At 38.4% G+C, this 17,418-nt stretch overlaps 1 protein-coding gene across 21 annotated transcripts in view; it reads right to left on the bottom strand.

Annotated features, from left to right (window-relative positions):
• The window catches only part of LOC105488569 (leucine, glutamate and lysine rich 1), a 232,139-nt gene that overhangs the window by 212,147 nt on the left and 2,574 nt on the right, over positions 1–17,418 (bottom strand). For 14 of the 21 annotated variants that reach the window (XR_011619828.1, XR_011619831.1, XM_071091137.1 and 11 more), the window contains exon 2: positions 16,887–16,987. Coding sequence is in view for 15 of the 21 variants with exons in the window: in XM_071091137.1 (XP_070947238.1) it covers positions 16,887–16,987 (101 nt within the window). In the remaining 6 variants the exon portion in view is untranslated. Of the gene's footprint in view, positions 1–13,055; positions 13,119–16,886; positions 16,988–17,418 lie in introns of those variants that run through there. The other 7 variants (XM_071091139.1, XM_071091143.1, XM_071091138.1 and 4 more) reach the window with 2 other exon arrangements.

Genomic DNA, 17,418 nt, shown 5'->3' with positions numbered 1-17,418 from the left:
AATGAGATATCACTCATTACACATCACTGACAACATCAAATGCTGGTAAGATGTGGAGAAACTGGATCACTCACATACTGCAGGTAAAAAATGTAAAATGGTATACCCACTCTGGAAAACAGTTTAGTAGTGTCTTTAAAAACAATAAACCTGTAGTTACTATATAACATAGCAATTGAACTCTTGGCCATTTATCCCAGGAAAATGAAAACATATGTTCACATAAACGAATGTTTACAGCAGCTTTATATGTAAAGCGCTAAAAACTGGAAAAAAACCTAGATGCCCTTCAATAGATAGGTAAATAGTTAAACAAACTGGTACATTCATACCATGGAATATTACTCAGCAATAAAAAGGAATAAACTATTGATACACACAACCTAATGAAGCTCCAGAAAATTACAGATTGAAAAAAGCTATATACACTACATGGTTCCATTTATATAACATTCTTGACATAAAATTATTAGAGACCACACCAATGGTTGCCAGGGCCATGGACTGGGAGTAAGGAAGAGATTGGGGAAGTTAAGGTGAATGTGGTGATAAAAGGACAACATGAGGAATCCTTGTTGTGATGAAAGTGTTCTGTATCTTGATTGTATCAGTTTATCAATTGTCAATATCCCGGTTATGACACTGTACTTCAGTTTTGCCAGATGTTTCCACTGCAGGAAGCTAGATGATGAATACGTGGAATTTCTTGGTGTTATTTCTTACCCTGCATGTGAATCTACAACTATTTCAAAATAAGAAGTTTAATTTTAAAATAATAAAAATAGAAAAAAATTATTCTGGGACTAAACTACCAGAGATTCATCCATAAAGACATGTTATTGAACAACATCAGAAATGTTGGCTTCATACTATATAAATTATAAATGATATGCCTATGTCTATCTATATATACTTCCAAAGTATACTTCCTCCAATACCTATTTTTCCACTGGGAATCCTCACCTTAGTAAACTTGATGACCTTCTACGGTCAGTTGGCAAAAGTATTTTTGAGTGCAAATTGACAAATTCAGATTTTTGAAGATACATAATAATATTTTGCAGAAAATGTTTTTTCTAATGAACTACCTTGGGTCACAATATTAAGTGAATAGTCTCTCCAAAAATTATACAGCTTCCTATTCCCTTTGTCATAAGGTTTTAATAAAACTACAATTGCTTAAAAACACATAACACATAAACGTACACACACACACACACACACACACACACACACACACACATCACAACTTTCCCAGGATGCTAGGTCTAACATTTGTATGACCATTCTTTTTCCTTTTCTTCCACTTCAACTCAACACAAAATCTGAACCTTGCCACAGTGGCCCAAAATAACCTGGAAATTAAGTTTATTTTTTCTGGCAATGACAATCTGTGCTTGGAAATATAACACTGTTATTCGGAATAAATTTCAAAGTTCCAAAGTACTAAAATTACTTTACTGAAACAGGACAAAATGAGCTGTTACTGCTGGGGAAAGGGATTGTTATCCCTGAAAGAACACTGCGCTCTCTAGCCCTTGTATCACTACTTCTGTTTTGCAAAATAAACAACTCTGGTCTCTTTTTTTTTACTTTTGTGTCCTGTGGCAATAAAGATTTCCTGAAGCTAAAATCCTATTACAAGTGTTCATTCTGTCACCATTTTAAAAAAACAAAAGATCAGTTTCGCTTCTTGCAAACGAACTGATTTTTCCACTAGTTTGTTGCTGTTGTTTTGATTTCCACATATGTCCCCTAGCAAAAACAGCAAAAGGAAAATTATTCATTGCTCTTTTCTAAAAAGAGGAGTCCATATGTCTCTAAAGTGGATTGACATTCATGAGGGGAAGAGATATACAATTATAGCATGACTTTACTGATCTATAAGTGTTGCTTTAGTCTTAAATTGTGGCAATAAAATCCTAAACCCAGAACAGTACTATCATTTCAAGTGTATTCTGCTTTCAGAATACTTAATGAAAATGCTAGTAAGTCTGCTGGTTATCTGAGGTCAGAGGCAGGTAGGAGTCAGCTCAGCCTGGAGAGAGAACAGATTTAGAGATACGATCTAAATACGGCCGGGCGCCGTGGCTCACGTCTGCAATCCCAGCACTTTGGGAGGCCAAGGCGGGCGGATCACAAGGTGAGGAGATGGAAACCATCTTGGCTAACACAGTGAAACCCCGTCTCTACCAAAAATACAAAAAAATTAGCCGGGCGTGGTGACGGGCACCTGTAGTCCCAGCTACTCGGGAGGTTGAGGCAGGAGAATGGCGTGAACCCAGGAGGCTGAGCTTTCAGTGAGCCGAGATCGCGCCACTGCACTCCAGCCTGGGCAACAGAGCAGGACTCCGTCTCAAAAAAAAAAAAAAAAAAAAAAAAAAAGAAAAGAAAAGAAAAAGAAAAAGGTAAGAAAAGAAAAGAAAAGAGATATGACCTAAATACATACAGAAGTAACCTGCAGAGTGCAGCAGTAGAAAAAGGAGCCAAATGTGATTTTGCTCTCTAGCCCATGGGCCGCTTTTACATTTTCTGCCACTTAAGAAGATGCAAGTCTGACAAGTATACTATGCTCAGTCAGGAACTGTGATAAAAAAGGAAAAAGACCCAAACATGAGAGTCCAAGATTATCTTATTCCTTCTTCCCTAAAATTCCCTGAGGAGATGCCACCAGGGGAAAACGGTTTAACAATCTTAGCCTTCTAATCAGGCAATGGATTCTCTAACTGTAGCTTTTTATCATCACGGTTCTTCTCTACACTTTTTCTTTGCTAGCCATCTCCCCCATCACCTTTACATTTTTTGCAACTCTCCTTTTTCTACTACTCAATTTGGTATTAATAGTACAGTGTGGCATAGTCATTTTCAAATTCTAATTTACCAGCCATCTATTTCCATATCACATAGCAAAAATACACAAAGAAAAAAATAGGAAAGGCTCTCACCCTCTCGTCCCTGATTTCTACACTCACCTTCCTTGCCTATACGCTGGGAAAAAAAGGAAACAGCAGGGACTTCTTTAGAAAGAGAAGCCAGCATAAAAAGTTAACAGAACAAGAAAGAAAAAAAAAAAAAAGCCTTTGAAAGACCTGTCACTGCACACTGATCCACCCATCTCAAGTCCTTTTTTCTTCAATAAAGAAAGAGAGCCATTTCCAAGTCATTATGAAAAAAAAGTCTTTTGTTTTCTTCACGTTGAAGTGAAATGGTTCTAATCTAAACGGCTCCTGTTACCACTATAAGCTATATATCTAATCAGCGGTCCCCAATTTTTTTGGCACCAGAGACTGGTTTCGTGGAAGATAATTTTTCCATGGATTCGGGGGATGGGGATGATTTTGGAATGAAATTGTTTCACCTCGGATCATCAGGAATTAGTTAGATTCTCATAAGGAGCACACAACCTAGAACCCTCGCATGTGCAGTTCCTGCTCCTATAAGATTCTAACGCTGCTGCTGATCTGACAGAAGGCAGAGCTCAGGCGGTAATGCTCACTGGCTTGCCACTCACCTCAGGCTATGCTGCCCAGTTCCTAACAGGCTATGGACTGGTACTAGTCAGTGGCCAGAGGTTTGGGGACCCTGATCTATCTCTCTAATATTATTCTGTATAGAATAATACACGCAAGTTGACTAAATAGATACACTGCCCAGTCATTAGGAAATTAAGTTAAATTACAGACAATTTAGGTAAATCAAATATAGGTAAGAAGTTATGTAACACATTTATTCTAAAAGACAGTGCTTTCATAGGCTTTGGGATGTATATACATATTTTGACTGCTTTAAAATCAAGCATCCCAAACAGGGACTGGCACATAAGAGGCATAATAAATACTTGTTGTATAAATGCATCTAACTTAGGTCTGAAAAAGTGCAAAGCTGCACTTTACATGACCAAGTCTAAGACTAGCACACTTGTTCAGGACCTTAAGCAGCTGAGCCTCTCCTGGTGTCCTCACTTCTCTGCACTGCCTGGATGGCTGCCTGCTATTCTTGCTTTAGACTCTAAATGCAGATTTATGAAATGATTGGTTTTAGTATGTTTTAAACAATTTACTTGTAAAGTATTTCAAACATGAGAGAAAACACTCTATAACTCTCATAAAAACCTTATCAAAATAAACACATATTTTATGTTCTCAAAACACTGAAGTTGTTAAACATTCTCTAACTTGGCCAGCTTTTCTCACCAGAAAGCTTCTGTTCCTTTGCCCTAGGATGCCTTACCTGCTGCCTGTGGAAATACTAGGCCTTCAAGAGGCAACTCCAGTTTCATCTACAGCATAAAGCTTCCCCTCTGGCCATCCCACCATGCAGGGATTCCTCTTTCCACTTTCTTCATTCTCATGGCAGATACTATCTTACATGGCACTAAATCATATGCTGTCTTGTAGAGCTTTTTTTTTTTCATGTCATTATACATCCTCTGCCTGAGAGGTGATTAGGGTCTGAAGTGCAGCTATTGTTTCTTGTAGATTTTGTTTGTTTTGCTTTGTTTCTTTTAATTTCCATCACACCTAGGCTAGTACAAGAAAGGAACTTAGTTCAGGGCAAGAGGAAGGATATTTCATGTCTTCAAATATATACAAGCACTATTTCTCAGGTGAGCACAAGTATAGCTGAACCCTCTCTATGCTTACTCTTTTACACCTAACTTAAAAGGTGAAGATAATTGAATGTAATGATTTAAAAGGTCTTTTATGGTAAATGGACTTCTCTTCCTGTTGCTGCGAGGTTACAGTTTACATAAACCTGAAGGGCAGGCAGCAACAGTAAGCATCACGTTAAATCAATGGCATGATTAATGTTAACAGGCAGCCCAAGGGAACCTGCACAATGGACAAAAGCATATCTGAGAGCTGACTGCAAATTTTAATCAAAATGTAACAGATTGGTTGTTAATTAACAGTTAACTGTAGATTTACTGAAAAACCTGAAAGATTAATGATAAAGTTTGAGGTTATAACTCACAATTTAAGTCAATCTTTTTCAAAAAGAGATTTTTTTTAAATTATACTATTAACAATGTATGGATTGCAAGCTAAATATGGGAAAAATGCCCTGTCCTGAGTACAGATATGAACTAAAAGGGAAGAGAATAGCACAAAAACTAAGAACTGAGTGTTAATTAGATTAAATGAGTTGATATATTGTTGAATTTTGAACAACATAGACATTAGGGGTACCAACCTCCCATCCACATAGTTGAAAATCCAAGTACAACTTCTGACTCCCCAAAAACTTAACTACTAATAGCCTACTGTTGACAGGAAGACTTGCTGATAATATAAACATTCAATTAATGCATATTTGATAAAGTAAGCTAAAGAAAAGAAAATGTTATTAAGAAAATCATCATAAGGAACAGAAAACAGGCCGGGCCCGGTGGCTCAAGCCTGTAATCCCAGCACTTTGGGAGGCCGAGACGGGCAGATCACGAGGTCAGGAGATCGAGACCATCCTGGCTAACACGGTGAAACCCTGCCTCTACTATAAAAGAAAAATACAAAAAACTAGCCGGGCGAGGTGGCGGGTGCCTGTAGTCCCAGCTACTCAGGAGGCTGAGGTTGGAGAATGGCGTGAACCCGGGAGGCGGAGCTTGCAGTGAGCTGAGATCGGCCACTGCACTCCAGCCTGGGCGACAGCGTGAGACTCTGTCTCAAAAAAAAAAAAAAAAAGAAACAGAAAATATACTTAATCTTCATTAAGTGGAAGTGGATCATCAAAAATGTCTTCATTCTCATGTTTACATTGAGTAGGCTGAGGAGGAAGAGGAAGAGGAGGGGTTGGTGTTGCCCTCTCAGGGATGACACAGGTGGAGAAAGTGGAAGGGGAGGCAGAAAAGACAGGCGCGCTTGGAGTAACTTTGAGGAAATATGTCATAACTTCTGTAGAACTTTTTGCTTTTTCATTTCTCTGAAAATGTTTCCATATCATGCCAATCCTTCTTCCAATGTTTGCTTTAGTTTCAGTGCCCATATCATAGAAAGGTTCATATTATAAAAGAAGTGAGAAGCAGTCTTGAATAACTGAAACCCTTCTGCCATATTATCTAGCATCAATTTGTTTTCTGGCGCTGCCTCTACTATGTCTTCTTTCTCATTATCTGCACTGATTCAGGAAAAAAAAAATCATCTCCAAGTTGTCCTCTGCTAATTCCTCTTGTGTGGTGTCTATTAGCTCCTGAATTTTTCCAAGATTAGTATCTTGAAACCGTTCCTTCACCCTCTGACCTTTTTTGCTATATCCACAATCTCTTTTATAATTTCCTTTATTGGCTCCATTGTAAATCCTTTGAAGTCATGCACAACATCTGGTCAGTTTGATCTAGAACGAATTTCTTGTTCCAGGCTTGACGACTTTCATGGCTTTTTCTATAATGGTGTCATCTTCAATGGTGTAATCTTTCAAGACTTTGGTAATGTTCTATCAGGGTTCTCTTCCATAGCATTGACAGTCCTTTCCATAGAGTACTGTTGAAGTACTTCCTAACTTCAGGGACAAAGCATTGATGGAATCAGTCTACAAAAAGTTATCTCCTTGTCCAAGCCTTTGTGTTGCACAACCAAAAGACTAACACCTGATGTTTATTTTTTCCCATCAAGGCTGGAGATTAGCAGTTTTATAGATAATGGCAGTCCTGATCATAAACCTGACTACACTTGCACAAAACAATAGAGTTGGCTATCCCTTCCTTCCTTAAATCCTGGTGCTCACTTCTCTTCCTTACTAATGTATTTTGTGCCATTTTTTTCCAGAATAGGGCACTTTCATTTGCATTAAAAACCTGTTTAGAAGATTGATGTGAGTAATAACTCCATCTTCTGTGTGGCATGGCCATCCTCATTTCCATTAAACTCTTTCTCTACTGCAATGCCATGGTCTCAGTGGCTTGATTTCATCTATTTGGGAGGCAGGAAAAATCCATCAGGCTGTTATAAATTTGGGGGTCTGTCTGGGATCTGCCTTTGTGGGTGCCTGCCTGCAGTTTGTCAGCCCCCAACAGTATGGCAGAATTGGAGGTGAGCTCTGGCAGCTGCTTATTTCTCTGGAACTGAAGGCCATGTTTGGTGTTGTCCTTTCTCAGTGAGGCCCTGTTGACCCACAGTGCTTGGGCCTAACTGCAGTGGAGAAAGACATCCTTCCTAGAAAGACATCTTTAAACTGCTCTGCTGAGTATTCTAAGCACAGCCAGAACCTTCTTCCTTCTCCCAACTGGTTTGGCTCCATTGGGGTTCTTGGTTCTGCTCCTTTAAGGGTCTCAGTTTGGCTCCTTTGGGGGCATTAGCTGGCTCTCCCAAAATAGTAGGAAGAGTCTCAGTTTGGGGAGATGTCTCCCCAGTTAGAGAGTAAGAGGTTAGTTCAGAAGAATTACTTCCAGAAATTTTTGGTTAGGAACCCTGGTTTGGAAGGCCTTTTTGTTTGTCTTTATCTCATTGTGTGTATTTGTATATATGGAGAGAATTCCCTGAAAGAATTGCTGATGAAAGTCCAGGAGGCTCTACTAGTTTGTCTGGTTGGTCACATTCTGTAAGCCATGAAGAAAGTTCAACAGGTCTAATTCAGGGTGACTATCTACTCTTCCATGTTGCTCAAAGATCACCCATTGAATCTCCTGGTTGGAGAACATCCCACCGCACTTTGAGTGGATCAAAGACAACACGGGCCAACAGAGGCAATTTTAAGCCTTGCCAGGTCAACATTTGGATGCTATGCGGGGTGACTGGTGTCTCTGTTTTGTCATGTGTATTTTCCTCTGCCTAGAATAAAAAAATGTCATTTCGGTTCCCCCATGTAGCTTGGCTACATCTTGCAAAACAAGAGGTTTTTGACTATGATTCTATGAAACAGAAAGAGATGATTTTATTTTGTAACGCAGCATGGCCCCCACAGCTATGGTAGAGCAAGCAGGGTCACCAAAGCTGCTGAGAGAAAAGGAACCTGGAAAGCTGGCATGCCAGCAAAAGGGTAAGAATTTCTTATCAGTCAGGCTTCTGACCTCTCTCTGTGCAAACTGTTTTGATTCAATGGTAAAAATCACTGTCTCCTTTGCAAAGTCTGATTAATGGGAAAAAGATTTGTGTGATTAGTCTGAGGTTGTAGCAAATCTGGTGTACTTTGTGCTATGAGCGTTCATATTGTTTCATTCCTTTCCTCTCAGTTTTTATCTTTATGTGTCTTCTGTCATGGAGAGGGGCATAGTACGATATAACAAGGGCCTAGGATCCCTATAAGCCCAATGCTCAAGTTGGCCCTGTGGGCTGGTCAGTTACAAACTTTGCTGCAGGTCCCTGAAATAAAATCTGGACAAGGTTTCCCTCTCATCTTGTTTTACGTCCTTGGGAGCTTGACTTTGTGACTATGTGGAGGTACACTCTCAGTCTCCACCATCCAAAGGGCAGGAATTTTTTGGTTCATGTCAGTACGAGAGGACCAGGTATCCGAGATAAGTCAGCACACTCTTCATCCCAAATGTGTCATACCATTGGGTGAGTCTTGTCTTAAAAGATCGCAGTTCTACGGGGCTCTTGTCATCTTTTGTTATCTTAAGCCATTACTGAGAGTGAATTCTTAGAGATGATGAAGATGTCTCATCTATCCCCTCTCTAAGAATACCTCTTGCTTATATGATAAAATCCTGGAACATTAACATCTAGGCTTGTAAAAGACTCAGATTAAGTCACTACTGAAACTGAGTATACCATTTAAAAAAAAATAGAAATTTTAGAAATCTTTTATTCTCCACAATTAAAGATTTTAAAAAGGATGAATAATGTCATAACTAGCTTCAGAAAATTCTCTCGAGCAGTTACAATCCTTTACAAGCTTGAAAATGACGCCCCACACTCCTTCCTGGAAGAGCAATGACAGCTGCCCCATGCTGTAGCTCAGTAGCTAAGACTTTACCTTTTTATAGTGGCAGTCTGGGTTCAATTGCTGGCTTTGAGAATGAGTCATTTCTGGTTGGATACTTGTGGGACTTTTGCCATTTATTGATTTTTTTCTTCTCCATGGACAGCTTCTGATTTCCTGTCTTGAATTTTCTTTTCTCTGAGCTACCTCAGGGGCTATTCTAGATATTGTAAAAATGCTTGCCATCTCTTTTGGAGACATCTCATGCATCCATGGATAAGTCATAATCTTAGCTAAGACACTTAGGAGAAGACCTTTGAGGGGAAAAAAAAAGCTTAAAAGCCAGAGGATGTTTGTCCTGGCTAGAGTATAGTAACCAAAGATTTAAAAGGATTTCTTTAATGAAGCTCTATGGTTAAAAGTTGGCTTAATTAAAAGTTGATACCTACACCATACATATATTTTAAAGGTCTTTATGCTTTTTCTCTTCTTGGATCTTGTTTTTTTGAGAAAAAGTTTTTTTCTTTTTGGTTGGCTGAATTGTTTCTCCATTTACTTCTTTTTGCCAGCCTGGGATTCCTTAGGAAAAACAGAGGAGGTACCACAGTCCCCATTTGGGGAAAAACCTGTTTTCCTCATGGAACCCATGAAATTGTAAGTAGACAAATCCTTCTCAAAATGTATGACTCTGCTCTGTTTTGCATTACATTATCCGACCTTTTTAACTTTTGAAGGTATCAGAAATTACTTTGCTTTGGCTGGGTTTGGTGGCTTATGCCTATAAAACCAGCACTTTGGGAGGCCAAGGCAGGTGAGTTCATCTGAGGTCAGGATTTCAAGGCCAGTCTTGAACATGATGAAAGCCCATCTCTACTAAAAATACAAAAATCAGTCAGGCATGGTCGCACACGCCTGTAATCCCAGCTACTCGGAAGGCTGAGGCAAAAGAATTGCTTGAACCCAGGAGGCGGAGGTTGGAGATTGCACCACTGCACTCCAGCCTCAGTGACAGAGTGAGATTCATCTCAAAAAAGTAAAATAAAATAAAATAAAAACGGAAGACAGAGCAAGACTTGGAGGGAGGGAGGGAGGGAAGAAGGAAGGAAGGAAGGAAGGAAGGAAGGAAGGAAGGAAGGAAGGAAGGAAGGAAGGAAGGAAGGAAGGAAGGAAGGAAGGGAGGGAGGGAGGGAGGGAGGGAGGGAGGGAGGGAGGGAGGGAGGGAGGGAGGGAGGGAGGGAGGGAGGAATCGCTTTATGAGAGAGGCTTTATGAGAGAACTTTTAGCCTTGGTGTGTAATAGCTAGGTAAGAGATGGCTTTTACCTAGCTTAGGGATGGCTAATGGCAGACACTTACAATTGAGTTACTACAGGGTGATACTCAGTTCTTTGCACACTGAATAAGACAACCATGTTCCTGGGCACCTGGAAAGTATGGATTGGGGAATGGACTGATTACAGATTAAGCTGATTGGCTTTGGGTTGCCCACTAGCCTCAGCGAAAATGTCCTTGCAATGAGATACATCACAAAATCACTATCTCGTCGTATAGTGTTTCTCTTTTGGGGGGCCCAGGATTAGGCATAAAAATGGAGCCCTTGATTTTTGGGGATCTGTTCTACCTTCCAGCTCTGCTTACCAGGGCCTGGAAGCTGTACGCTTTCTTGGCTCTGTTCCTTGAAGGGCTCCACCCTGAAGCCACAAATCCAATTTAGAAATTTACATCTTTAAGAAAACCCCCACTGGTAAGGGTGCCTGCCTGTGTGTATTAGAAACTCTTATCGTACAATGTTTTGGCTTAATGTCTCAGCTCTGTGCTTTTAAAATATAAGTTCTCTATCCTGTTTCACCTAGGAGCTGTCCCTTTAGAAATGCAAGTTTAGAGTTGCCTAGCTGACAATTGTTTAGGGCAGGGAATAGGTAATCAATAAACTGATAGTCTAAAAGAGGAAAAGAAACTTAAAAACTGGCAAACAAAAAATTCTTACAACTACCAGATCCATTTCCTTCCATGTAATTACATGTGTTGTGTGTGGGATGTTTATATAAAAGAGCTCTAATTAACTGGTTTAGGGAAGAACGAGCCTTAAAATAAAATATTTTGTCAGAAAAATAGAAAATTTAATGCCTTTTAGTGTAGATGACTTTAGAAATCTTTGTTAAATATAGTTTTAAAAATTATTGGTAAAATAAAAACATCTTCAAAATTTAGACATTTGGTCTAAAGTAGACAGACTGAATACTGTCTTTGCTATATGTTTTAAGGTTATAAACTACTTCTAGATATTTTTGAAAACTGACTTATCTATTCTTCAGCCATTAGATTCTAGGTAAGATTTGGGGACATATGGAATTAGCCCTGTCCTCCGACTAGGCTAGGAAGAGTCAGACACTGTCTGAAGCTCTATCCTTGTCCTAGGCTCTGTAATCCGATACATGGTTAAAATTACTTACTTACTAGGTTCCTAACCAGAAATAAAAGTCACTAAAAGTTAACATAGTAACATTGAGACTACTAGAGAAAGTTTATATACAAGTTATATAAAGAAAGTAGAACGTGTTTTTGGCTTGGAAACATGACTTTTGTTTAAAGGCAAGTAATAATGTTGAGTTTAGAGATTTTTGAGGATTGTCCCAAAAAGATATGACAATACTGAAGGTTTAAGCAAGTTACAAAAGATTTATATAAGATTGATCTTGTAAAGGAAGCTCTGTGGGTGTGAGCAATGTAGCCAAAAGTTGAAGGGGATTATTTAGTTTCTCTATAAATTAAAACATTAAAATAAAAAGCACATTGTTACAAGGCCAGAATCTGTACTCATGTGTCAGAATAATGGTTTTCTTAGAACACTGATCTGCTCTTTAATAAATTATAAAAAGTTATGGGGGGTTTATGAAAATCTTACCTTATGGTCAAATTGATTAAGACTGTATAGATTAGTTTATAAGGTTTTATTTGAAAATTGGGCCTAACATTAATAGTACATCAATACAAAGGTAAAATTTGGTTTTCCTCTTTTGAACAAAGTTTTTTTGTAATACTGAGCCACAATGAAAGGTTTTTGCCTTTTAAGTAAACTGCAATAAATAAATAAATAAATAAAAATAAAGGAAAAAGAGGGGAGAGAGACTCAGGCAGCCACATGCTATCTTTATTGGGTATGCTGTTTAGGTTTTTGCCTTGTGAAATTTTTGAGTTATCACTTCTGCTAAATGAATAACCAATGATACTATTTTGTAACAGTAAGTATTCTAAATATTTGATATTTGACAAACCTTCCAAAATCAAAATTTCAAGTTCTAAATTAAGTCCTTTTGATTTCATTAACTTCTTCAATATTAGGTCCCCTGAAGTCTAAAAGAGACATCTGGCTTATCTGGCATGTTGAAATTATAGAGTGAGCACTGTCAAGTATGAATTGGTATTCAGCTTTCTTTGGGCTGTATTTATATGAAAGTGTTATTGGTATGTGTTCCAGAATTGTGCAAGATTCCTATAATTTCAATATGACTTAGTATATGTTATCAGTAATAATTGTTATACTAAATTGTATGCCACAAAAATAACCAAATTTCCTTGTTAATTGAGTCTTAAACCATAGCTGTTTTAAGCCTCTTGTCATCCAAAATTATTTTTACTTTGATCCTTCTCAAAAGGTGATTTTATAATCAGCTATGGGACTCTAACAGGGGCTCTTGAATGCACATTTCTGATATCTTTAAAGATTGTGCCATTAATATAGAGGGAAAAACTTCTAGGACTCTCAAGAAGAGCTGATGTGTTCATGAATATTAAACAGAACAGGAATTAACTGTATGGTCTGAACTAAGAGAATAATGAAATAATCTATGACTGTTTGAAATATTTCTGATCCTTTTTGTTTTTCAGGGTCAAAAAATACAACAACTTTCCTTTTGAGCTGTTTATACCTTTTAACAATTGAATGAAGCATATTTCTATCTGCAAACTTTGGAGGCTATTTCTTTCTCTCAAACTGATTTCTCCAGAATTTTGAAACTAATTGTATTCTTAGCATATGGCAACATAGTTTTTTGCATAAGTTCAATAAGAATCTGCTTTTTGTTTTGCTTTCTTTTGCTTTCTGTAACAGGACACAACTGGAGACACTGATTATTTTACCAAGGCTTTGACTGGAAATGGCATGGTTTCAGGCTGCTTTGAGTAACTGAGGTTGACTTACAGAGCTGATAACAGCCCCTTGGAAATACTGGTCTCATATGTTGTCCTTTACAGGGCTCCTAACCTGTAGTAAATAAAGAATGTCACTTTCTGACAGACCCAGGAATCCCAAGTTATTGTGGGACCTCAAGAAGAGAGAAATTCACCCAATTCATACAGGTATCTGCAGGCACAGATGAATCCTTGGCCAGGCTAGAGACTCTTAAAAGGTCTAATCTGAGATTCCTTATGAAATAAATTCCAGCAAAACCAATTATTTTTAGAAAAAGAATCTATGTGGCAAATAACTATTCTTTCTGCATTTTATGCAAATAAATAGGCCAAATATAATGGGACTGGAACTTATTCTGCAAATAAACTGGTCCTACTAAGATTTGTGTTTGGTAGAAATGGGGAACTGGAGAGAGAAAAATTGTTTCAGAAAAAAACTATAGTACAACTGTTATCAGATTCCAGCCTTGTCCACTATGTTTGAGTCTCTGCTAATGACCCCATATCTGATTGAGTCTTGGGGTCATTCACCTGTATCCCTTAAGGCTTCAGGTCAGTTCTACAAGGATTCCTGAAGTGAGGACTTTCTCTCCTTATGCTGGGGCTCATTATTTGTCTTATCATCCACCTGTTCACTTAAGTGCTGTATGAAAGTTGTGGATAAGAGCACCAATGTTTTGTTATGCAGACCTTGGGACCTCAACCTGGCACACATGAATACATACCAACAATTACAAGACAGTTTCAATCCTCTTACCCTGAGGGCAATTCCTACTCCAAATCTGCCCCTATGAGCAGGAAGAAGTTACAATGGCGGTCAGCCTTTTTCCATTTCCATAACCCACAGATTAAAAATAAGGTATGATGAAACCCAAAGGAGGGGGACTGAAACTGTCTTTGCAAAAATTGTAACAGTGAGAAAATTCTGACCTAACCAACTCAGTCTTGCCTTTAACCTCCAAACTGCTCTTGGTCATTTGATATGGTTTGGCTGTGCCCCACCCAAATCTCACCTTGAATTGTAGCTCCCACAATTCCCACATCACGAGTGGGACCTGGTGGGAGATAACTGAATCATGGGGGTGAACCTTTATCATGCTGTTCTCATGATAGTGAGTAAGTTTCACAAGATCTGATGGTTTTATAAAAAGGAGTTCCCCTGCACAAGTTCTCTGTTGCCTGTCGCCATGTAACACATCCCTTGCTTTTCAGCCATGATCGTGAGGCCTCCCCAGCCATGTGGAACTGTGAGCCAATTAAACCTCTTTCCTTTATAAATTACCCAGTCTCAGGTGTGTCTTTATTAGCAGCATGAGAACAGACTAATACACAATTCCTGGGTGTGGGCCAATCTAACTTTGGGAGAACTTTATAGTTTAAATAATATCCCTTAAACTAAGCCATCTTTGTAAAACTTTAGCCAACAGGTTAAGAGAATTAGAGGGGTCTGCATTCTGCTAATATGTAGGTGTAAATGACTAGGAGCCATTATTCCAATGAATTTGCAACTTCCCTAATTACTCCTGTAATTAACATCACTATTGTAGAACCTACAATTGGCCTTTTGAGATGTTTCTTCAGGCTTTTGTATTTCTAATGACTGATGTCCCACTTGGACTCTCCGTCTTCACACTGGGACCATTTTCAACACCCCTATGACTGCATCCCCAATCAATCAGCAGCTCCCATACCCTAGCCCTAGTCCACCTGCCAAACTATCCTTGAAAATCCCTAGCCTGCTAATTTTTGGAGATTGATTTGATTACATGCCACAGTGGCCTCATATCAATTAAACTTTCTTTACTGCAAAAAAACAAAACAAACAAACACAAAAGCAATAAAAAAGAAACCAAAAACCCCCTTTCTTCTTAATGATTTTCTTAATGACATCTGGGAACCTGTCTGCTGCCTCTTGGTCAGCAAAAGATGCTTCTCCTGTTATCCTGACTTTTTCTTTTTTAAGCCAAACCTCTTCCAAAAATTACCAAACCATCTTTTGCTGGCATTAAATTATCCAGCTTTAGATCTTTCACCTTTTTTTGTAAGTTGACATATAATGATTTTTTTTTTTCCTCTGTGGCTTAAAATCCAAACTCCTTCCCAGGGCATCCAAGATCCTCTAACACCTGGCTGTATCCTAGATTTCCTACTCCATTTCCAGCCTCCCCATTTCCTCCAACCACTAACATCCCAGACTTTTCACCACTCTCTGCTCACTATGTGGAATGACTTTGTTTTTTCTTGAATCATATTAGAGTCTGCAGGTATGCCTTTCTTATAGCAATTCTGCACCCACATAAAAACTGGATTTTCGTTATAAGGGGTTTTGCAAAAAGTACATGGTTTTTGCACCTGTTGGCATAGCTGTAGCTACAACATCATAAATTTCCTTTAGATATACATAATGGTCCTTACACTGGATTCACTTATCTTGAAATAGTGGGCAACCACAGCTGCACACCACATTCTACAGTACATATCAAACGATTCAACTTTTTCTTTGTAATGTCATGACTTTTCTCTGCTTCTTGAAAGTACTTCCAGCATCAGGTAGTGGCATGCTAAATGTGTCCTTTGGTGTTACCCAAAGTTTGTGAAATTACACTAAACATGATGAAAAATACAACAGAACTTCAAGATCACTTTTTCCTGAAGGGAAGAACTGCTCAGATGGCCATGATTATTATCACACAGTGTTTTAAGGAGATAATCACAATTATTGGGCTCACTGCAAAAGCAACAGGAGGTAGCTATAAAATTATTACATTAGTATAGTATATACTACAGTTAATTTTATGTAGTTACAATTTAATACTTCATCATTATATTTACATCTCTTGACTGCAAATAGCACCATGTTGTCTGTTGTCTGTGTACATAAGTTTTGATAAATTTTACCCTTTTATAACAGATTTGTGCATATTTTATTGTAGTAAATGATAAAATAGACTAGTGTCTACATACATTTTATGCATTCATGACATGCCTTTTTTTTTTTTTTTTTTTTGAGACGGAGTCTTGTTCTGTGCCCCAGGCTGGAGTGCAGTGGCACGATCTCGGCTCACTGCAAGCTCCGCCCCCACAGGTTCACGCCATTCTCCTGCCTCAGCCTCCCGAGTAGCTGGGACTACAGGCGCCCGCTACCTCGCCCGGCTAATTTTCTTGTATTTTTAGTAGAGACGGGGTTTCACTGTGTTAGCCAGGATGGTCTCGATCTCCTGACCTCGTGATCTGCCCGTCTCGGCCTCCCAAAGTGCTGGGATTACAGGCTTGAGCCACCGCGCCCAGCCGACATGCCTTTTTCTTAATTTTTTCAATATTTCTAGGCTACTTGGTTCACCTGTGAGTTTTTTCAAACCATTACAAATCTTCAAAACATTTTCCAATATATTTATTTAAAAAACCCACATATAAGTGGACCCACACAATTTAATTCCATGTTGTTCAAGGGTCAACTGTATAAAAAGGGCTTAAAACAGTGCTTGGCACACAGTAAATACTGAGAATTAATGTTGGTGAAACCATAATAGAGGCTTAAAAATCCAGCTCCACTGAAACACACATGGACGTTTCTGATGCCTGCTTTTCACTAGGGCTCCACAACCATCTGGTCAAATACTGGAATTAGATATATGTCTTCTTTCATAGTAACAAAATTCTTTATACTGAATTGAATTCCACAATTCTGCTCATTATGATAATAATTATTCCCTCTCCCACTCCACCAATTCATTCAGATCCTATGACCAAAATTAATGAATTCACTCCTCTAGGTTTCAGAATTATCTAACTACTAAACGTTCCCACTGTTAGGCTGTAGCAACACAATATAATAGCATACCTTTTGGATTTCTTCAGGCAAAGCATGCACGGGAATGTGACGGTCCATAACTTCCCAAAATATGGTGAGAGAGCTTTGAAGCAAAAAGAAATCTAAGAACACTGATGGCAACAGTCAAACAGAAATAATGTAGAGAACATTCAAACTAAGATGCTTTATAAATTCTTGGGAGTATTTGGGGATGAATGGTGATAACTGTTTCAACAGATGCTTATTTCATCAGCTCAATGTTAGAAAGTACAATTAGGGTTTTCTCCATTAGTTATTGGTCCAATAGAACAGGAGAGAACTATAGAGACTGCTAAGTTAGAAAGAATATTTTCTCTTTTGTTAGAACTTTATAGCCTAATAGTAATTTCTGCTGTGATTTACTACTAATTGTTTTTCAAATACATAATGACTAAAATTTTAAATACACATTTCAGTATATTTTAAAAATCAAGTATTTTTCTGAAATGCTGCCAGAAAAAGTATGAAAATACAGCATTTAAGTTTAGCAGATGAAAAAAGCAATTGTGTCATGAATACTGGA

Source organism: Macaca nemestrina, chromosome 2, assembly GCF_043159975.1.
Source record: "Macaca nemestrina isolate mMacNem1 chromosome 2, mMacNem.hap1, whole genome shotgun sequence".
Classification (NCBI taxonomy): domain Eukaryota; kingdom Metazoa; phylum Chordata; class Mammalia; order Primates; family Cercopithecidae; genus Macaca; species Macaca nemestrina.
Note: the sequence above shows the minus strand (reverse complement) of the source record. Positions and strands in the feature narration are given on the sequence as shown.